The sequence below is a fragment of the Terrapene carolina genome, unplaced genomic scaffold, assembly GCF_002925995.2.
Source record: "Terrapene carolina triunguis isolate 2854851 unplaced genomic scaffold, T_m_triunguis-2.0 Scaffold951, whole genome shotgun sequence".
Taxonomy (NCBI): Eukaryota; Metazoa; Chordata; order Testudines; family Emydidae; genus Terrapene; species Terrapene triunguis.
This window is the reverse complement of record NW_020665302.1, coordinates 5,850,786-5,870,757: the sequence shown is the minus strand read 5'-3', so window position 1 is coordinate 5,870,757 and position 19,972 is coordinate 5,850,786. Positions and strand designations below refer to the sequence as shown.

The following is a 19,972-nucleotide window of genomic DNA, read 5'->3' as shown; positions in this document are numbered from 1 at the left end:
ATTTATTCACTCTGATTTAAGGTTTCACGTTCCAGTAATACATTTTAACGTTTTTAGAAGGTCTCTCTCTCTAGAAGTCTATATTATATAACTAAACTATTGTTGTATGTAAAGTAAACAAGGTTTTTAAAATGTTTAAGAAGCTTCATTTAAAATTAAATTAAAATGCAGATCTTATCAGTTTAGTGCAGTGGTTCTTAACCTGGGGTGCACGCACCCCCTGGGGGTGCAAGATGCCCTTTCTGGGGGTGCGACACATGCGAGATTTTTTTAGACGCTGGGGGTGGCTGCAGAGCGCTGGGCCTAAGCCAGGAGCAGAGCCCTGGGCTGGCTGTCGGTACCCCAGGCCGGCAGCGGGCTGAGCAGGCCTGGAGGCTTGGACCCCGGCTGGCAGGGGGCCGGGCAGCTGGAACCCCAGACCAGCAGCGAGGTGAGTAGGGCCAGCGGCTGGTATCCCAGGCCGGCAGCACGCTGAGCGGGGCCAGTGGCCGGGACCCCAGACCGGCGGCGGGCTGAGCGGCTCAGCCCGCTGCTGGTCTGGGGTTCCAGCTGCCGGCTCCTGCCAGCCGGGGTCCTGGCCGCCGGCCCCACTCAGCCTGCTGCCAGCTGGGGTTTCTGTTCACCCAGGCTGGCAGCGGGCTGAGTGGGGCCGGCGCCCGGAATCCCGGCTGGCAGCAGCATGCTAGTAAAAATCGGCTCGTGTGCCGCCGGTTGCCGACCCTTGGTTTAGTATATTGAACATGATGCTGCAAACCAGGCACTATGGCCGGGAGTTATAATTCCACCTCTGATACTAAGTCATTGTGTGGCCTGGACAAGTAATTTTATCCCTGTCTATACAATGGGAATGCCTATATTCACTTGCTCACCTACTTCCCACAGGTGTGTGGATTCGCTAGTTACTATTTGAACAATAGTTTGAAAATGTACATTGCTATATGGTAAATATTATAATTACTTTTGCTAAATGCTTACACAACATGTACATGTTAGTAGCTAAGAAAAAAACCCAAAAGGAACAAGAGGTTCAGTGCAGTTTGGCCTGACGGGCCCTATTAGTGCTGAGCAATAACAAAAGCATAAGGATAGCAATCATAGGGAGACTAATAAGCCAAAAGTGAAGTACAGCCTGGCATTATTGGATGGTGTAATATAGTAGCATAACATGTATAATTTTAACCCTGGAAATGTGATTTCTGTAGGTGGAAGTCCTGTCCTGGTCACAGGATAGCATAAGCTTAGGGTAACTGAGGAGCTGGCCCATATGGATCCTGTCCGGGCATAGTGTTCACAGGAAAGTAGCAGATACAGGGTTAAGATCTGATTTTAAAACGTCAAATGGAAGCAACTCCACTGACTTCAGTGAAGATACTGAGCAACATGTCAAAATTACATCAATTGCAAAGTAACTAAAAATGAACTGGTCACTAGGGTTTACTTAATATTAGGGTGTACCTTGTGGCCTGCAAGGGATGTCCAACAATTGGCATCCCCATTAGGGGATTGTGGACATTGACAGGGCACTATGGAGAATTTTACTTTGGATTTTCTTTCAGTGTAGCCTATGTGCAGAGACCTTCATTTTCCAAAGCTGATCCAAATTCAAAAACAAGATAAAATATTGAACAGGGTTAAAAACATCAGTAATTGAATAACCTGGTATGGTATATGTTGAGGTAAGGTTATAGGTCACCTCACTGTAAAGACCGTAGAACTAACTTACAATAACATTTAGTAGATAGCGATTTATAAATTATTCTTCCTTAAAATCAGATGAATATGTGGGCTAACAGAAGTTATTTTTGGTAGCCTATGCATTCTAAGAACTTGGATGAATACTTTCTTTGGCAGACCACTGAATGACTATGCTGTAAAATTCCTTTTTCTGTCCCATACAGTAAAGCTGCAATCAGCTTGTGCTTACACTGAAATAAGTTTCTACTTGCATGTCTACAACACTCAAACAATGATTACCAGAAACAGTCGTACAAGCAAGATTTTGAGTCTAGCAATATGGTGGCACTCTGGTGCTGCCATGTAGTTGACCTCAGTTCCGTTTCTTGAGGTAGTATAAGACATCTCATCACTTGACCCAACAGTGGCTGGAGTTAAGCAGTTAGTACATAGATTGGAAGAGGAGTGCCTGGCTTCACTCAGGGAACGATCCCTCCTAATTTAAAGATCAGCACGCATAGGCCCTGAAAGGAGTTCCTCCTATCTTCAGCCAGAAGGATGGTGGCTCTTGTGCAGGTCTGGGTGAATGATTCCACAGTGAAAAATTGAGCGAATCTTAGGGCTGGGATTGGGATATAGGTAAGACATTTAGTGCGTTTTGTTGTTTGAATTGGAGCGTGAAAGGTAATCTAGGCTGGAGGATAAAGATCTTATTTAAAACATTGTGCATTCTCCTCTTACATTAATCACCTAAGGTGGTGCTGTGACTTATTCAAAGCAATGCCAGATTCATGGGTTTGGAGCTAATTAAAATAAATCAGATGAGCAGCGTGTGTCATTTTTCTATACCAGCACACAGGCTAGCCTGAGATGCTTCAGTCAGTGTAGGAAAAGAAGCAGAAATCACACTACCTTCAATTCAGCTAGCACACACAAAGGAGGAGCATAAATTGGCTTTAGGAAGAAGCAGTTATCTCTCTCTTGGTTGGGGAATGAGGTGCCAATCACAGGGCTGTCAGTTAAAGTGGAGAGTGTGAAGGGGAACAGAGATTGACAATTTAATTTAAAATCAGCAGATCCTTTCCCCTGGCTCTACTATGGCCTTGGCTACACTGGCGCTGTACAGCGCTGCAACTTGCTGCACTCAGGGGTGTGAAAACGCCCCCCCCCCGAGCGCAGCGCTGTAAAGCGCCAGTGTATTCAGCGCCTGCAGCGCTGCACGCTCGCTCGCAGCGCTGCAAGCTACTCCCCTCGGCAGCGCTGTGAATCCCCAAGTGTAGCCAAGGCCTATGAGTCTGTCTGCTTAGTTGGGGTTCCTGGTGGCTATTTTCAGAAGATTGACCTCAGAGTCTTGAACTGCTTTTGTTCTATCAGAGGAGATCCTCAGCCACTGTTTTATAGTGCATCTGAGTGCTCCTTTGAAGAAATATTCACCTTCACAGCTCTTTCTTTCTTTTTAATTGTAGCTCTATGGTATTTTCTGGTCTTGTGCATGTGGAATTCATGTTGACCCAGCACTCCAGTTTGCAGCATGTTAGTCAGATGAAAATAATTGTATTTCTACTTCCTCTGTAGAAAAAGGAACAGTTCAACTGAGAGATGATCTCATGTAAAGAATGCTCACGCTGGAGTGACATTAAAGTAATAGGACGTGGCAGGCAGTGCATTTCTGGGGGATTATTGCATGCTCTGGGTGCATTGTGAAGTAAGAGGCCAAAGGCCAAGTGTTTCAGCATTTCCAATTTCAGTAATCTCTCAGTTATGCACTACCTAGAGTGTCTTATTGCTAAAAATTAAGAGGAAAAATAGTGTCTGTTTGTTTGAATGATTCACATTAGAAGGAGTTCAGAAAGTGTCATTTGGATCCAGAGCTCTGATCCCATTTGTAATTATAAATCAGGTTCCTTTTATAAGGACATTTCTTCTGAACATTACCATCTTTCACAACATTCAAATGTTAGGGCAAACCACTTTGCGTGTGAGTGATAGAATGTGTGTGGCCAAGGACCTGTGAAATAGGAGCAAACTCTCATGTTTACTGAGCAACTGATCTTCAGCGCGATGTAGGGGGTAATAGCTGAGGTTTAGATTACAGTTAAGGGAAGAGGATTTTTGAATCCCACACTAATAGTTAAGGAATACCATCAACTGTTGCCACCACCACCACTCAGATACAGTGGATCTTCTTGGGATAGCGTATTTGACTTGAATGGCTGTGTAAGAAATGATTAAGAGATCCAATGCAAAACTAATATTGCCTGAACTGTTACTGGAAGACATTCTGAGTGAAGCAACACCTCCTGAACCAGAAAACAATATTTGCCATCTAACAAACAGAATGTACTTTACAGTAACAGTTTCATTCCCTGTTCGTATCTCCTGGACTGCTTTTCATTACCAATAGAAGGAAAGAGATTCCAGTGGTTAAAGCAGAAGAAACAATAGAATGTGGCTTTATCCCAACTTTTTAACACAGAATCATTTTAAGTGACTTGCTCAAGTTCACAGTCTCTCTGTGCCTATCTCCATCTGTAAGATAGGGATTGTACTTCTCTACCTCAAAGGGATGTTTTGAGGCTTAATTTATTAATGTTTGAGATCTCCAGATGGAAGATGCCATAGAAGCACAAAGTGTTGTTAATATTTATTTTCAGCCAAACACCACCATATTATAGAAGGTAGAAATAACATTACTGAGATATTTCCTGAGATTTGTTACATTCTCTTGAAACTAACTGCATTTCAGACTGGAGTATCCTCCTTGGGGAGTGTTCCCTGCAGACAATCAGCAAACAGCTGAAGGAAGTGTGCCGCATGTGTGGGATCTCAACAGCAGACTCTCCTTCTATCCTCAGTGCCTGCTTGGTTGCCATGGAGCCCCAGGGGTCCTTTGTAGTGATGCCAGGTAAATACAGAAATGCATGTTACTAAAACTTTTCCTTGGCCCAACGTCCACACTGGAAGTGCATCAAGCTGGGTGGTTTCTGGTCACAACAGTGAGACCTCACTAGGATAGATGAATGAAAGAAGAGCAAGAAAAGGTATAATTTGGGACAGAACTGTGGACTATAGTAGTACTTGGAATTGAGGTGCTGGGGGAGTTTACTTCCAGGAAGGAGATTTCTTTATGGCCTATCAAGCTGATGGGTTCTCCTAGCAGCTTTATTTGGAAAGTCATGCCCTGGAGGAAGATTGGTTTCATATATTCAGCTTGAATAAATATATCACTATTCTATGGGCCCTGATGCAAAGAGGGCTGCAAAAACTCCTGCTGTGGGAACTCTTCTGTGTGAAGGATCAAAAAGTGTGTTTGTGTGTGTCTTTGTGGGGAGGATGGGATGGTGGAGGGGAAGATTGGAATTGTGACTCACGTTGAAAGTGAGGCTAAAACCATGGCCCCCGTAATATCCATTAGTTCTTGAAGGGGCCCTGTTATGTACAGAAATCCACAAGGGAGAACCAAATTAAAGTTAGGTTCATGAGGCTCCTCAGTAGGTAGTGGAAGTTACTGTGACAAGCAAGAAATGCTGTTGAGTATATCATGGAACAATTTTCTGGCTTTAAGATTACCTGGATTGTTTAATTTTACAAATATGTTTCTTCCTCCTCCTCCTCTGTTTCTCATTTGTTGTATTTGTTTGAATTGTAGTTATTTGTTGTTCCTTTTTGTTGGCTTTTTTGTGCTTGAATTTATACTCCTTCATCTTGGGGAGTGCTACATTTTATGTTGCTTTCTGTGAATTTGAGGAATTTTTTTTTATATATATATTTACAATCACTGTTCAGTTCTTAGGCTAGGTCAGATTTTGATTAGCATTATGGATTATAAATAAGTCTTCCACTTTTCAACAAACAAAAATTCACAGGTATTTTGGGCAATAAATGCCTTGCTTTAAAATCTGGTGGGTTTTGTTTTTGATTGGTTGGTTGGGGTTTTTTTGTGGTGAGTTTTTTTTATATATACACATTTTTAAACCTTTCCATTCTCTTCTGTCAGTTTTGTGCTACTTTTAAGTGTGGGATGGACTAAGGAGCAGCATGAGATGACAGAAGGAAAGATAGAGAGGGCTGCAGTATGAGAGATCAGGTGGCTAGAAGTTCCATTTGTACACATAGTGTTGTGACCTTAAATTTATCAGGCTTTACCAATAAAAAGGCTTTTAGACTTAAAGCAAGAAACCTCAGAAAACATTTTTATTAGCATGCCATTCCAGATTACATGTCTAGTAATTTCATTGGACTAAACACAAATATACAACATGTAGATTGAAGATATTACCCAGACATCAAGACTGAGGATTCATGATTCTGCCTTTGTTTCTGTCCTGAAAGATGCTGTCACTATGGGATCCGTGTTTGGCCGCAGTACTGCACTGAATCTGCAGTCATCTCAACTTAATACCCCTCAGGATGCCTCTTGTACGCACATCCTGGTATTTCCAACCTCTGCAACCATCCAGGTAGCTCCAGCAAATTATCCCAATGAGGATGGATTTAGCCCCAACAATGGTAAGTTAACTCTGGAGATAGTGTGGTGGGTAAAGTATCCCTGTCTGCACTGTGCCTTACAGATGATACTACTCTAGAGCAGGCCGGTGCTAGAGAGCACCAAAACTCTGAAGGGTCTGATTCTCCCCTCGCAGATTCCAAGTAGGCTTCGTAAAGGTTCCATTTTTATCATTAGAAGTCGGTAAACATCAATTTAATGGTACACAAAAAATATTTCCATCAGTAGTAATTGAAATCTAGAGATAGGCAAAGTCAGAAAAATGCTGCTTGAGAATTTATTAGAGTTTGATTTAAGGATATTTACTTTGTATATGTTGACATGTGATGTTAATAATTTGTGTTTTAATAGTTAGAAGGCTTTAATTTGTGAATGTCAACCAATGTTCCCTTTAAGCTGTGTGACTGCATAGCTGTCTCTTATTGACAGCGCATCTCTAGTAGCTGGCACCTGCATCCCACTCTGCCTAGCCGGGCAAGCTGAGCTGTTTTGTCCAGCCTGGCAGGGAGCTGCCCTACAGGGGGAGGGGGAACCTGTGCTGCCACCACTGGGACAGGGATGTGCAGTCCGTGCGTACCTTCACACTCTCAGCTGTGACGGTAGCTCCCTCCTAAGAACCCCATGGGGTGGGGCTGGATGTGAGGCAGACCCTAAAATCCCTTCTCCCAAGGGGAAGCCTCAAGCCAGCAGGGATGGATGGTAAGGAACAGAATGGGGACAGCTCCCTTTCGACGTGAGGCTCCTGGGAGGGGGTGGGTACAGGAGCTCCTGGAGGAAAGGCGTGGGGCTCCTGCTTTTCCTGGGTTTCTAACTGTTGTGTAATTTTTAACTCTAATATTTGAAAGTAAATGGACTCTCAGTTTGTATTCCTGTTCCCCCATATATGTATTTATTACTGAAATGTCACTTTAAAAATATCTTATCCTTTTCAATTTAAAGTTTCATAAGCTGCTGGCTGGGAGAACTTGATAAGATGGGCACAGCTCAAACATAGATTAGAAAATGTCTACAAGAGTTTGACACAATCAGTCTGTTGTACAAAAGAAGCCCCAGAACTGAATTTGCTGGTATTAGTCGAGGACTATGAGCTCCTTTTTAATAAAGTAGTTAAACAATTTCATTTTTCCAGACAGGTATTGCATGCAGTGCTTTGCTGTGTCCGTTGCAAACAGTTTAGGGTGTGACAGGTTCCTTGTTCAGTGCCATCTCCAAGCATAAATTGGGAGTACAGGTGCCAACAGCAGCGCAGAAAAAATGTAGTTCAACATTTAAAGACAATTAGCTTTTGGAGATGGTGGAAACTGAAACAACCAATGTCCTAGGCCAGGGGTCTCTTGAAACTGGAAAACATTTTTCTGTATTCAGTCAGTATTGGGGTCATGTGTAAATGCTGTATTGAAGCTAAAGCAAAGAGGGCGTTTACAATTAGTAAAAAATAGAATGAATGGAAACTGGACTATCTGAAGTGGCATTTAGTTCAGAAAGCTCATGGTGATGCAGTAAAAATTCTACACAACTGGAAACATGGCTTTGGAATTTGGCATTTAATAGCGGAGTCTACTGAAAGCAGACAGAAAAGGAGAAACGTCAGTGAGAAAATTGAGATGAAGTAAAAATGGCTTTGATTAGACCTCCCTTTGAGTCCATGGCAACTTGCTCTTTCTTACACCTGTCCATGAAGAAAGCATTTCTAATTGCTATCATTTTAGCTAGCTGCATAGGAGAACTAGCAACCCTGATGGCACACCCACCATGCACGGTCTTTTTTAAAAACAAAGTAACTCTGAGACCGCATCCCACGTTTCTCCCTAAAGTTGCCTCCACTTTGCATATAAATCAACAGATCCAACTTCCTGTTTTTTTCCCCAAACCCCCATCGTGACATCAGTGAGGCAATTCTGCATATGCAAGAAGTAGAAGAGCACTATCATTCTACTTGGACAGGACTAAGGACTTCAGGAAGTCCCCTGAACTCTTCCTTTTGCGCGAGGAAGGATCCAAACGCTGCGCAATATTGGCTCAAACACTATCCAAATGGGTCTGTGCTGCATTAATCACTTATCAAGGGCGCAACCTGCTGCCTTTGTCCAGAGTCTGTACGCACTCCATGAGGTCAATTTCTACCTCAGTCACATTTCTTAAAAATGACCCTGTCTTGGAAATCTGCAGAACATTATGTGATCACTGGAAATTCAGCCATCTTCAACTCCACAGTACTTGCTGTAGTAACAGACTCCAGTCCGAAGTCCCAGCCTCCAGTGGTGGGTACTGCTCAGGAGTCACCTCCAGTGGAGCACCGGTAGAAACACCCCTCGAAGAAGAAGAGGAAGTTACTCACCTCCAAGAGGTGTTCCTATGCGTGCTCCACAACATGCCTTCCTCCCCTCCATAGGGTTCTGCGGTAGAGAAGGAACTGCGGGGGAGGTTCGCCTGTGCAGTGCTAGATAGCCTCAAGGCAGACCACGAGGGAGGGAGAGCACATGTGCAGGCTCAAGGGACCCTGCTACTAAAAACCTCTGATTGGAGGCGCAGGGGCACAGATACACTTACAGTGGTGCACCCATAGGGACACACATCTCGAAGAACCATTGTTACTGCACAAGGTGAGTAACTTCCTCTTATTGGACCAACTTCTGTTGATGAGTCAGACAAGCTTTTGAGCCTACACAGAGGTCTTCTTCAGGTCAGGACTAATAAAAGATATTGTCTAATCCGTCTTACCCATAATTTCCTACAAGTGAAAATTTAAATTGATCCATAATTTTTCACAACTATGAACATTTCAGTTAATAAATCGATTTTAAGCATTTTTCAGTTTTTATCTATTGAAATATAATTTAAAAAATGAATTCTTCCAAGACTTTTTACGACTAATTGTCATTGACTTTTAGTGGCAGTAACTCATTGTGGGTGGGAGAACAGTGTACTAGGGATTCTGACTAGCCTTTTTAGGTATCCTGACCAACAATCACATCCTCTGCTGACTTGTTTGGAAGCAAATGAACAGCATGCTTTATAAATTAGTCTGACTGTAGAAAATCAGGTTGCTCAGCACCAGTAGAACGTTCAGTACATGGGGATGAAAAAAGAATCCAGAGAGCTGTGTATCAGCAGTATGTTCTTTCCTATTGTGACTAGTTACATATGTTAAAAGCAACAAAGAGTCCTGTGGCACCTTATAGACTAACAGATGTATTGGAGCATAAGCTTTCGTGGGTGAATACCTGTTAGTCTATAAGGTGCCATAGGACTCTTTGTTGCTTTTTACAGATCCAGACGAACACGGCTACCCCTCTGATACTTTACATATGTTAGTTACATGTGTCTATTGAATTGATCAGGCCATTCTTTTAATTGGAAGATCCCGTTATTTAAGCAACAGCCATGTATATAAAGTTGCATGGAATGATCTTGTTTCAAAAAATACAATCTTGTATAGGTTAGGCTAGGCTGTTGGTCTAGCAGGTGTAGTCTTTTATACAATTAACTGTATAAGCTTAATCAGTAGGATTGATGTTATTTAATACTTTTATCAAATATGGTTTTTCTAGTTTATTATTTTGCAAAGGGTCTTTAAAAATTGCATTAAAACAATTTAAAGTGGTAGTTACAAAAATATAAAATAAAATGCTTCAAGAGGGAAGTTGCAGTATGAAGTGTGGGGGGGGATCTATTTTTAATGAAAGAGTCTTTGATCTGTTCCTCCTGGAATTTCAGTGGGCCTCACAAGGGGGAAACTATTCTTAATACATACGCAGCTGTCCTTTCAAGGCCCTAGAATCCTGACTGAATGCAGTGTGTACAAATATTTAACCTGCATTAACCGGGATTTTAGTGCTTCAGATGCTAATTAGAATCATGTACAAGGACTGGCGTTTTCCAAAATGGTGTTAAATTTAATTTTCTTAACTCTGTTCTGTGTTTAATAATTAAACTGCCTCCTAAGCTATTAGCCATCTCATTTGTGCTTTGGAGGCTAAACAGAGCATGGCGTTAGTTCTGTTTTGTGCAGTAGGGTTGTAGGAAGGAAGTTAATAAACTAGGTTAATTCAGTGCTTTAGCCATCCATTGCTCTCTTCAGAAGATGAAGGAAAACAACCAGCCCGTGTAGGTTTAAACACACTTAGCAACCCAGCTTGAAATTACTTTAAGTAGTTCAAGACAAAAAGTCTCCCCTTTGCAATTAAATCCATTACATTCAAATCAAATGGAATCAGTCTATTCGGCCACCACAAGTTTAGAAATGGAGTTTAGCAAGTTATATCCTTGCTATTAATTGTATACTATTAAGCAAACTTAAGCTACCTAGAAATGTGTGCTATTACACTGTGGTTTAAAACAAAACTGGCTGTTCTTCTAATTAATCTTTATTTTGGCTTCCACTGTTCTCCCTGACACCCCCCCCCCCCCCAACAGAGTATTTTAGTGGAAGTTTTAAGCGTGTAGTAATGATCGTCATTATGTTTGTCAATGTCTCTGCTCCCTGCAAAATCTGGGTAAGAAAAATATTGTGAAAATATATTGCCACATTGAAAGTAACATTTTGCTCTGTGTTTTAAACTGGTAACTTTCCATCATCTGAACAAGCCTGGGCCTCATAACTTGTGTTTCAAATGACTGAGCAATGAGAATGTACTTTTTGTACGGAGTTAACTTGTTTTCGCTCTATTATCTTTTTAGTCACTTCCCACATATTAACATAAACAAACTGAATTAAAATAAGTCAATCCTGTTTTGAGACCTGTAAGCAAAACTAATGTTTCAGTCTCTGTAAGACCTTTAAGTATTATTAGCACTTCCCTTTAAAAGTAGACAGAGCAGAAGAACACACAGGCTCAACTGAGTTTAGCAAACAACCAGTAATTATTATTTAAAACAAGAGACAGATTGCCATTTGTCATAGGATTTTAAGCAAAACCAATTTAGAACCCATAATCCACAGAAGTTTCTACAGAGCAAGCAAACCTGGCCTGGCAGAGCTCCACCCAACTATGTGCTCCAGAGAATATCTTTAATATGGCTCATTAATCAGGGACTTTTCCCGTCCTTATGGATTACCTGTCTTGACAATACCAGGTGCAGGTTGACAAGGTGGTCCCAAGAATTAGGAATAACAGTAACATTAGTAGTAGTAACAGTTTTCCAAAAAAGTTAATGTTCTACTTCGGTCCACACACGTGCTCTTAGCCATCCTCGTGCTTTGTACAGAGGCATAGAGAGCAATGTGGACAAACTACCGTCAACTGCCTCGGTCTGAGGCAGAGTGTACTGCAGTCCCCACTTTCAGATTGCTCTAGGAATAACTTCTTGGTTTGTTTAGTTTTAGGTGTAGTATTACTTTTAGTTTAATCTCTATTTAGAATTTTTCTTTTTATTTATGTTTTCTAGAGGGTTCGTTTCCTTAGACAACCCTCCCATGCCCCATTTTTGAAGGGGTCCTCCTCTCAATAGTTATTTACCCAGGGTAAACCTGTTTCCCTGGGATTCAAACATTGGCAGGAATCTGTCCTGGCCAGTGATGGTCTTTCTTGTATTTATTGTTTGGGAGACATGCATATCCCAACTAAGTGCAACATCTGTTGGGTGTTCTAGAGTAGATCCAGGACAAACTGGAAGATTAAGTTTAGGCATGCATGTCTGTAGAGAGGTACATTGCATTGACCATTGCATTGCCTAAACAGAATGCCACATGATAAGGGCCAAAAATGCCTAGATCTCTTTGGTCACAAGAGCTACTCATTCACGATGTTACAGTTTAGGACCACTAATTATCAAGCTCTGATTACTCAGTATAATCACACAAACTATAGCAAATTTAATTTGTTTATTGAACATCTCCCTCTAGAAAATGGGGAACAATTTTAGATGATCATCACAGAGGTTCAGCTCTTAGCAGTGCCTATTTTCACCTTGTGGTGCATCCATCTCACAAAAGATTCCTCTGCTTCATGGTCAGCCAGAATCACTTCCAGTATCGGGTGCTCCCATTTGGTTAATTCATCCACCAGGGTCTTTTTGAAGATCCTGGCAGTGGGGCTGCTCACCTATGTTTGTGTGGAATAATGGTGTTCCCTTAACTCAACAGTTGGCTCCTCAGAGGCCAATCATGCAGTGAAGTTGGCTCCACAGTAAGGAAATCTATGACCCTATTCAACAGGTTAGGACTCCATCTCAACGTGGAAAAGTCCACTTTGACAGCAGTTCAGTATATACCGTTTATATGGGCATCTCTGAATGCCATAACATACAGGGGTTACCTACTGTCGGATTTACAGTACTGACAAATCTGATTTCCAGTGTTCAACAAAGCCCACAAACAGTGGTCAAAAGTTTTCTTCAACTTATGGGTCCTATGGCAGCTTGCATTTTTGCCACACTACACACCAGGCTGCACCTACACTGCTTCCAAAGCTGAGAACTGTCTACAGTCCAAACAAACTGAGTCTTGACAAATTGGTGTCCTTTCCTTATCAAGTTCTGCACTCACTCAATTAGTGGGAGAAAGTGCAAGAAACTTTGCTTTAAAGGATGCATAAGCCATCAATCCATGAGGGAAGCCTTCCTCCTTTATGCTTGTCACCTGATACCATTGATATTCAAAGTACTAAACAAGATCAAGAAAAACAGAGCCAAGGTTATTCTAATTGTACCAACTTGGCCAAGACAAGTTTGGTTTCCTTCGCTGATTCACCTCACTTCTGACCCATCCTTACAGCTTCCAATTATTTCCCACTTGCTAACTGAGGAGTTGAGTTGGTCTGGTTCTTCACCCTGATTTGAACATTTTATGGCTCAAGGCTTGGTTCCCTGATGGTTCTCAAGGGTAGAAGTCTCTTGTTTGAGAGAGGCGCAGTAGGTTTTATTAAACAGCAGAAAAGACTCAACTACGAAGACTTACCTGCAAAAATGGAAGAGATTTCAATATTAGTGTATCCAGTGACCGTTGTCACCTGTCCATTCTTCCCTCTCAGTTGTTCTGGATTACCTGTTAGACTTGAAGAAGTCAAGACTTTCCCTGAGTTCCATTCAAGTTTATTTAGAGGCTATTAGTGCCTTCCTTTCCCATGTGGGGGGGTTTTCAAAGGGTTGAGGACATTTAAGCCACTGAACCAACATAATATAACAATTTTTGGTCACAACCTATTCAAACCATTGACTTGCAGGTGAAAGGGTGTATATACCAATGCAAACCCTCTAGAGCTGGTTGAAAATTTTTGATTAAAAAAGGGATATATTTTCCACAAAAATGTTGACCTCTTTTTTCCAACCAATTCTAAAATCCTCTAAGCTTGGCATTTGTTAGTTTTCATAGCTTGGACCACATTTTAAGAGTACGTTTCATGGACCAGCTCCCTTCCTCTTTATGATTATATGGGTCACCTCATTCCATTTGCTGTCTAGCCACAGTCCTTAGGTACCTACAGCAAATGCATAAATGGCAAAGTATTATGGAAGTATTTAAGTATTTTAACTGTCTGTTGCACTAAGTCATGCTTTTCGGAGGTGTGTACGGAGGGACGGGGGGCGTAATGATAAGAAAGATCTATCACTGGCAACTTCTGACTCAGCTCTGGCTTCTCTAGCTGCTCCAGGTACAGAGGGGAAAACCTGTATCCTCCCTTGAGTCAGCTAGCATAGCTTCTCCACATTTTCAGTTGCTTTAACATAAGTTGATGCTTTTTAAAAACAAAAAATAAAACCATGGATGACTGTAGAAGCAGTCAGAATCAAGGTCCCAGCTCTTTCTGAACCACAGTATGAGAACCTGTGTTCTAAGCTATCCTATATTCCAGGCCTCCATTGGGCTCACACAGATATTATTTAGTATAATCCAGGGTACAGTAATGATATGAATTGATGATTTAGTTTTCATGAGATAAAATGGCAAATTCATCAGGCTTTGTTTTCATTTTTGGGCCAATGGGAAAATGAAAGTTTAATATAAAAATCAGAGCCTTAGCAAAATAATGTGCAGTATTTTGAAGTAATTATGAAATTAATTTCTAACCTTGTATTTCACTATAGGCCAGATTCTGCTATCCTTACATTGAGTAGTACTTTACTCTCTGAGCAGTTCTCTTGAAATCAGTGAGACTACTCACAGAATAAGATGATGTGAGTAAGGCTGCCAGAATCTGACCTGTAGCACTAAAAGCTTAAAGTACAGCACCTGCTGAAGGCTAACGTAAATACATTTTAGTTTTTAATGCATTTCAAATATTTTGTTGACAATTAGATTGCTGAGAGCAGCTATGACCAACTGCTGTGAGAATTAATTCAGTCTAACCTAACAACTACTTCCATTTGGATTGCTAGCAAGCCGATTTGACATGAAAATCTTTTGTTCAGTATATGACCATCTCTAAAATGCAGGATTGTCAGAGATGTCAGCCAATCTGTCAACCTTATTTTTGTTTTTAAATCTGCTGCTGGGGTCAGAAGTGCTGACTAAGTGGGATAAAATAATAGATTTACTGCTTGCCTTCAGCAGCTTTTTCAGTGTACAGATCAAGGTTGTCGCAATAGGAGCATCCTGGAAAAGGAATTGGTGTCTAATGTACAGTAGCTCAGTGAGCAGGACTTTATTTATTGTAACTGTACCACAGGCTAGACAAGGGATTTATCTTTTTCTCTCTCTTTCTTTCAGATGACATGTTTGACCTCCCATTCCCAGATGACATGGACAATGACATTGGAATTTTAATCACAGGGAATCTCCACTCTTCTCCAAATTCCTCTCCAGTTCCTTCCCCTGGTTCCCCTTCTGGGATTGGCGTGGGATCTCACTTTCAGCACAGTAGGGTAAGGATCTCTAATGCTCAAGACACATACATATTAAGTAATCCTCCAACAAAGCTTTTTCTATAGTTTCTAAAAATTAACCAGCTGACTGCAGACAGAAGTTAATGGAGGAAGAAGCCTTGAAGTTAACAGTAAGTAAAAAGTTGAAGATGTTAGCTAGATACTATCAGAGAAGATGAAAGGTGCTCCAATTACACCTTTATTTATATCACCCACTCCAAAGTTAGTGATAGCTAATTGTCATTGTGGAACTTGATTTGGATAGGAGCTTTTGTTTCTTGTGCCAGAGCCATATTCTACATCCTTGAATGGATGTCCATCTGTATTCATGAAAACCAAAGACTATGATGATTTGGCACAATGCATAAGGTTAGAAGGGACTGCCAGGGTGATCTAGTCTAACCCCCTGCCAAGATGCAGGATTTGCTGTGTCTAAACCACCCAAGGCAGACAGCTATCCAGCTATCCCCCTTTTGAAAACCTCCAGTGAAGGATCTTCCACAAACTCCCTAGGGCAGTCTGTTCCATTGTCCTATTGTTCTTAGATTTAATCTAAATCTGCTATGATGTAGTTTGAACCCATTGCCTCTTGTCCTGCACTCTGTGGCAAGAGAAAACAAGTTCCTGCTTCTGGCATCAAAGAGTTGGATTAGATATCGGCCTAGTTTTGAAGTCTTCATAAATGATTTTCCAGAAAAAGGAATTGGTGTTTGAGTGGACTATTTTTCCTCACGATAAAACCCAGTGTCAGAACTTAAGCTCTGCAGGTGCTTGAGTTTTATGCAAATTTTGTTTTCTCTGAAAAAAATTAGCCCTGGGTGCATGCTCCTTATAAGTTATTTCTGTTTAAAGTGGATTTGAAAAGCTGGTTCCAGCATCAGTGGTTATTTAAAATGCAAATTTTGTTAATTTGAGAAAGAATTGTTGATTGTTGAATCAAATTTAGCATAATTTTGAAGCAAGTTTGGCAGGGTTGTCTTACACATACACATTCTTTCGTTGTATAAGAGACTTCATGGTGCGTTTATTTATGCCCATCATAATCCTTTCCATGACAAACATGCAAAAACTGCAGGCACTGCATTTATAATGTGGTAGCAGGGAGGCTTTTATTAGGGAAGTGTTGAAGTTAAAGCTGAAATATACAGAAACATGCTTCACAACAATTATTTTAAAAAATCAGAGATTGGATTTTACTTTATCTATAAATAACTCTAAGATAATGGGGATGAATTTGCTGTGGCTTTTGTAACCCACTATATATATTTTATAACTAGGCAATGTGTAAATTTCCCAGCTACTGGCGGTACATTTTTTTTATTTTTAAACAGTGAAACTATAAATCTGGTATGATTTGAAGTCTGAAACATGGTCCTTAGATCTTAACTGCAGTGACACAACAGCACTATGCTCAAACAATGAATAGTTTATTTTATTAAAAACTCTCTCGCCACACAAAACTCAGTGATTTTTCAAGCTGGGGAACTGTGCCAGGGTAACAGCTCTGAAGAATAAAGTCCTTTATTTAGTCACAGACAGGCACAGCAGTAGTGTAAGCTTGCCACATTGCCCTGCAGCCAATGTGCCTCAACTGTCACCTTAAGGGACTATCTTGCTGAGACTTTGAAGAAGAAGGTCAATTGTGGGGTGTGTGTTCTGTGATCTGGACATATGTCCATTAGACACTAATAATTCAGCTCACTTCCCAAAGGCCATCAAGTAGTTATAAATTACACTCCATAAGTTGTTTTCAAACTGGCAACCCTAAAGATGAAAAACTCCATATTCTATTACCAAACCCTTGAGCCATCCATTCCCACCACTGAGCATCAGTTAACACGTTTCTCTCTCTGACTTACTGAGTTGTTCAGTCTCTATTATCATTTTTTTGCATTTTTTAAAGAATTGCTTTATACAATTGACTCTCAATGAAAACTTAATCCAACTGGCTTAAAAGCAGCACAAAAAGGTTATTGACCAAAGAGCTTGGAGACCTGGACAGGTCTTTTCTGGGTAAACCTGTTGTAGTAATTCAGTTTAACCATTAACAAGGGCCTGGTAATTGAGGTGTAATTTTTGTTTTTAAAAAAGCAGCAGCGTGTGATCATTACCTTCTGGGTCAGGGAAGGTCAAGCCTTCATCCATGTAATCTGTAATTGATTGTTGTCGTTTACCAGTGTGAGCCCTGATTGCTCAAGGTCTGCTGTTGGATTTTCCAAGTGCCTGCAGCCAGGCGAGCTGCAGCCCTTTCCAAGCATAACCACTGTATGGGCTATTTAACTTCCTTGGATGCCTGATTAAGATATTACTGATGGAGAAAGAGCTGCTTCAAGGACTAGCCCTGGAAGGTTTCATGATGAAACCAATTTGGGTGTAGTGGGATCAGATGGGTGTTTTTTCCCCACTGAATCAAAAAGTGGATGGATTAAATGGATTGCCAATCCAGGTTCTTCTGAATATCTTCAGTCTAGAATATTTTCAAACTTTCCAGGTCACTATGTTTGAATCTATTAAAGGAATAAAAAGATGGGAAAGAACATTTACTAAAAACAAATGTACCCCTAAAAATGCAGTTACAGTTTAAAATATGAAATTAACCTCTCTTGAGCAGAACACACATCACTCCTCTTATCGGCTTTAGAAAGCTCATGAAATTTGGGAAACATAGAAACCATACAGTTTCTCCAGCCACTGCTGCTCTACAAATCCTCCAAATGCCTGCAAACAGCTATTCTTTCCTTTGGAACGACCCATCTTCTGCCAGCCTAGAGAGGACAATTCCCTCCAGGATCAAATCCCGTTTCCCTGCATAGAGCCTTAATTTCATGCCATTAGGCCCTGGAACAGACTCTCTCCAATCTGTCATGTTCTATTGTTCTTTAGGGATCTGAGGTGCTCCTGGATTATTAATCTGGAGAACCCCACTACCTGAGATTAGGGCTAAATAGTGTGGTTTGAAAAGCTCTGTGACTAGCTAGAGGGAATGTGTTGCACAGTCTGAGATTACCATGATAGCTGGCAACAAGTCAAACAGGATTCAGAATTGAGGGGTGTGTAAACAAAGGAGTAGGGACAGTGAAACAAGGAATGAACTGATTGATTTTCATGCTGCTGATGCTTTTCTTTTTCTTTTTCCCCTCTAGAGCCAAGGAGAGCGTCTTCTTTCCAGAGAAGCCCCTGAAGAGCTGAAGCAACAGCCTCTTGCTCTAGGATACTTTGTATCCACGGCCAAAGCTGAGAATCTTCCACAGTGGTTCTGGTCATCCTGTCCACAGGCACAAAACCAGTGTCCCCTCTTCCTCAAGGTTTGTCTAGTATCCTGTCCCTAGAGGGGGGTAATGGCAGGGAAACAGACACCCACAGTTTTTCTGGAAAGTACTGCCTTTCAGGGGTGTCAACTGATTATATTTAAAACTAGAGTTATGTTTTGAGTTTCAATGTAATCAGTTGGCTGCTGCATTCCCATTTACGCTTCCTTTTCCCCCTCAGGTCCTTGCCTCCATCTGCAGTCACTTGAGCATCCCTTCCCCCACTTAGAGGGAGCCTCAACCTTGAGTTTCTCTATCAGGGCTTTGGAGCTGTGCTCTGGCTCCACTCCAGCTCCGCTCCAAAGCCCTGCCCTCTATGCTGGGATTTGGTGTGTGCTAGCTGCCTGCTTTCCTACTGCATTGGTCTGCACAAGCACACAATGGATTCTGACAATTTCCAAATGCTAAAACGCCCCCACATTAAGTAATATTAGAGGAAGGTGCCCTGGCTTTCAGTTCCCAAGGCGTAGTCATCCTAAGGAAGAGGAAACCATAGTTCTCATTCTGCCATGCTACAGCTGTGGCACAAAGACCAAATATGAGGAGCTCAAGCAAAACAGCAGTTCTAGAAACTTTGCCCAAGGTTATGTCTTCACTACCCTCCGGATTGGCGGGCAGCGATCGATCCAGTGGGGATCGATTTATCATGTCTAGACTAGATGCGATAAATCGACCCCCCGAGCGCGCTCTCGTCGACTCCTGTACTCCAGCTCGGCGAGAGTCACAGGCAGAGTCGATGGGGGAGCAGCAACAGTCGACTCACCGCGGTGAAGACACCACGGTAAGTCGAAGTTGCGTAACTTAGATCGACCCCTCCCTCTCCCCCCCCCCCCCCCCCAGTGTAGACCAGGGCTAATTGACATACAGTGATGGACACAGTATAAGAACCTGAATAGGATAGATATACAATCAGTTTCTTTTCTGTGACTAACTTTTTGTAGATTTTCATAACAAAACAGGCAATGAAAAGTACAAAAAGGTAAATGACTTACAGCTCATATATGTTTCCAGATACCGCACACTTCACAGGATCATAGATTCATAGATTCTAGGACTGGAAGGGACCTCAAGAGGTCATCGAGTCCAGTCCCCTGCCCTCATGGCAGGACCAAATACTGTCTAGACCATCCAATAGAACTATGTAATTACACAATTTTACAGCTTGTCAAAGCTGCAAGACCAAACACTACAAAACCACACAGATACTCTATAGACATAACATGTTAGGGAGGGGATAAGAGTAATAAAATAGGAGAAGACATGCTTGAACAGGGAGAAGGGGGGATTAGTGTCTTTAGTGTATATTTCTGTTATCCTACAAAATCTTTACTTAAGATGTAATAATATCATCTTCAGTGTATATAATGCTTTCCATTCCAAAGGATCACAAAGCACTTTATAAAACGTATACTGATATACACTGGAATTGCTTCAACTACTAGAAAAATGTAGTCACCTATTGGGTGGCATGCAGCAGCTTCTTAACCCCACATTGTGCAAAACTACACATTTGTGAATGAGGAAAATAATGTACCCCAAATACAATTCCAAAGTAATTAAGTAAGCAAGATGTAGAGTAATTAGACAGTCCTGTTGTGCTTGCCCATTTCCAATTTAATATCTTGAACTCTTTCTTTAAGTACCACGGGTCTTTCTGTCTACCTAGGTTCTTATGTTGGTG

At 41.4% G+C, this 19,972-nt stretch overlaps 1 protein-coding gene across 1 annotated transcript in view; it reads left to right on the top strand.

Annotated features, from left to right (window-relative positions):
- Window positions 1-19,972, top strand: part of MED13L (mediator complex subunit 13L) — a 388,191-nt gene that overhangs the window by 362,780 nt on the left and 5,439 nt on the right. Inside the window, exons 26-29 of the mRNA XM_026661254.1 lie at window positions 4,421-4,579; window positions 6,007-6,183; window positions 14,829-14,983; window positions 18,127-18,288. Coding sequence (XP_026517039.1) covers window positions 4,421-4,579; window positions 6,007-6,183; window positions 14,829-14,983; window positions 18,127-18,288 — 653 coding nt within the window. The remainder of the gene's footprint in view (window positions 1-4,420; window positions 4,580-6,006; window positions 6,184-14,828; window positions 14,984-18,126; window positions 18,289-19,972) is intronic.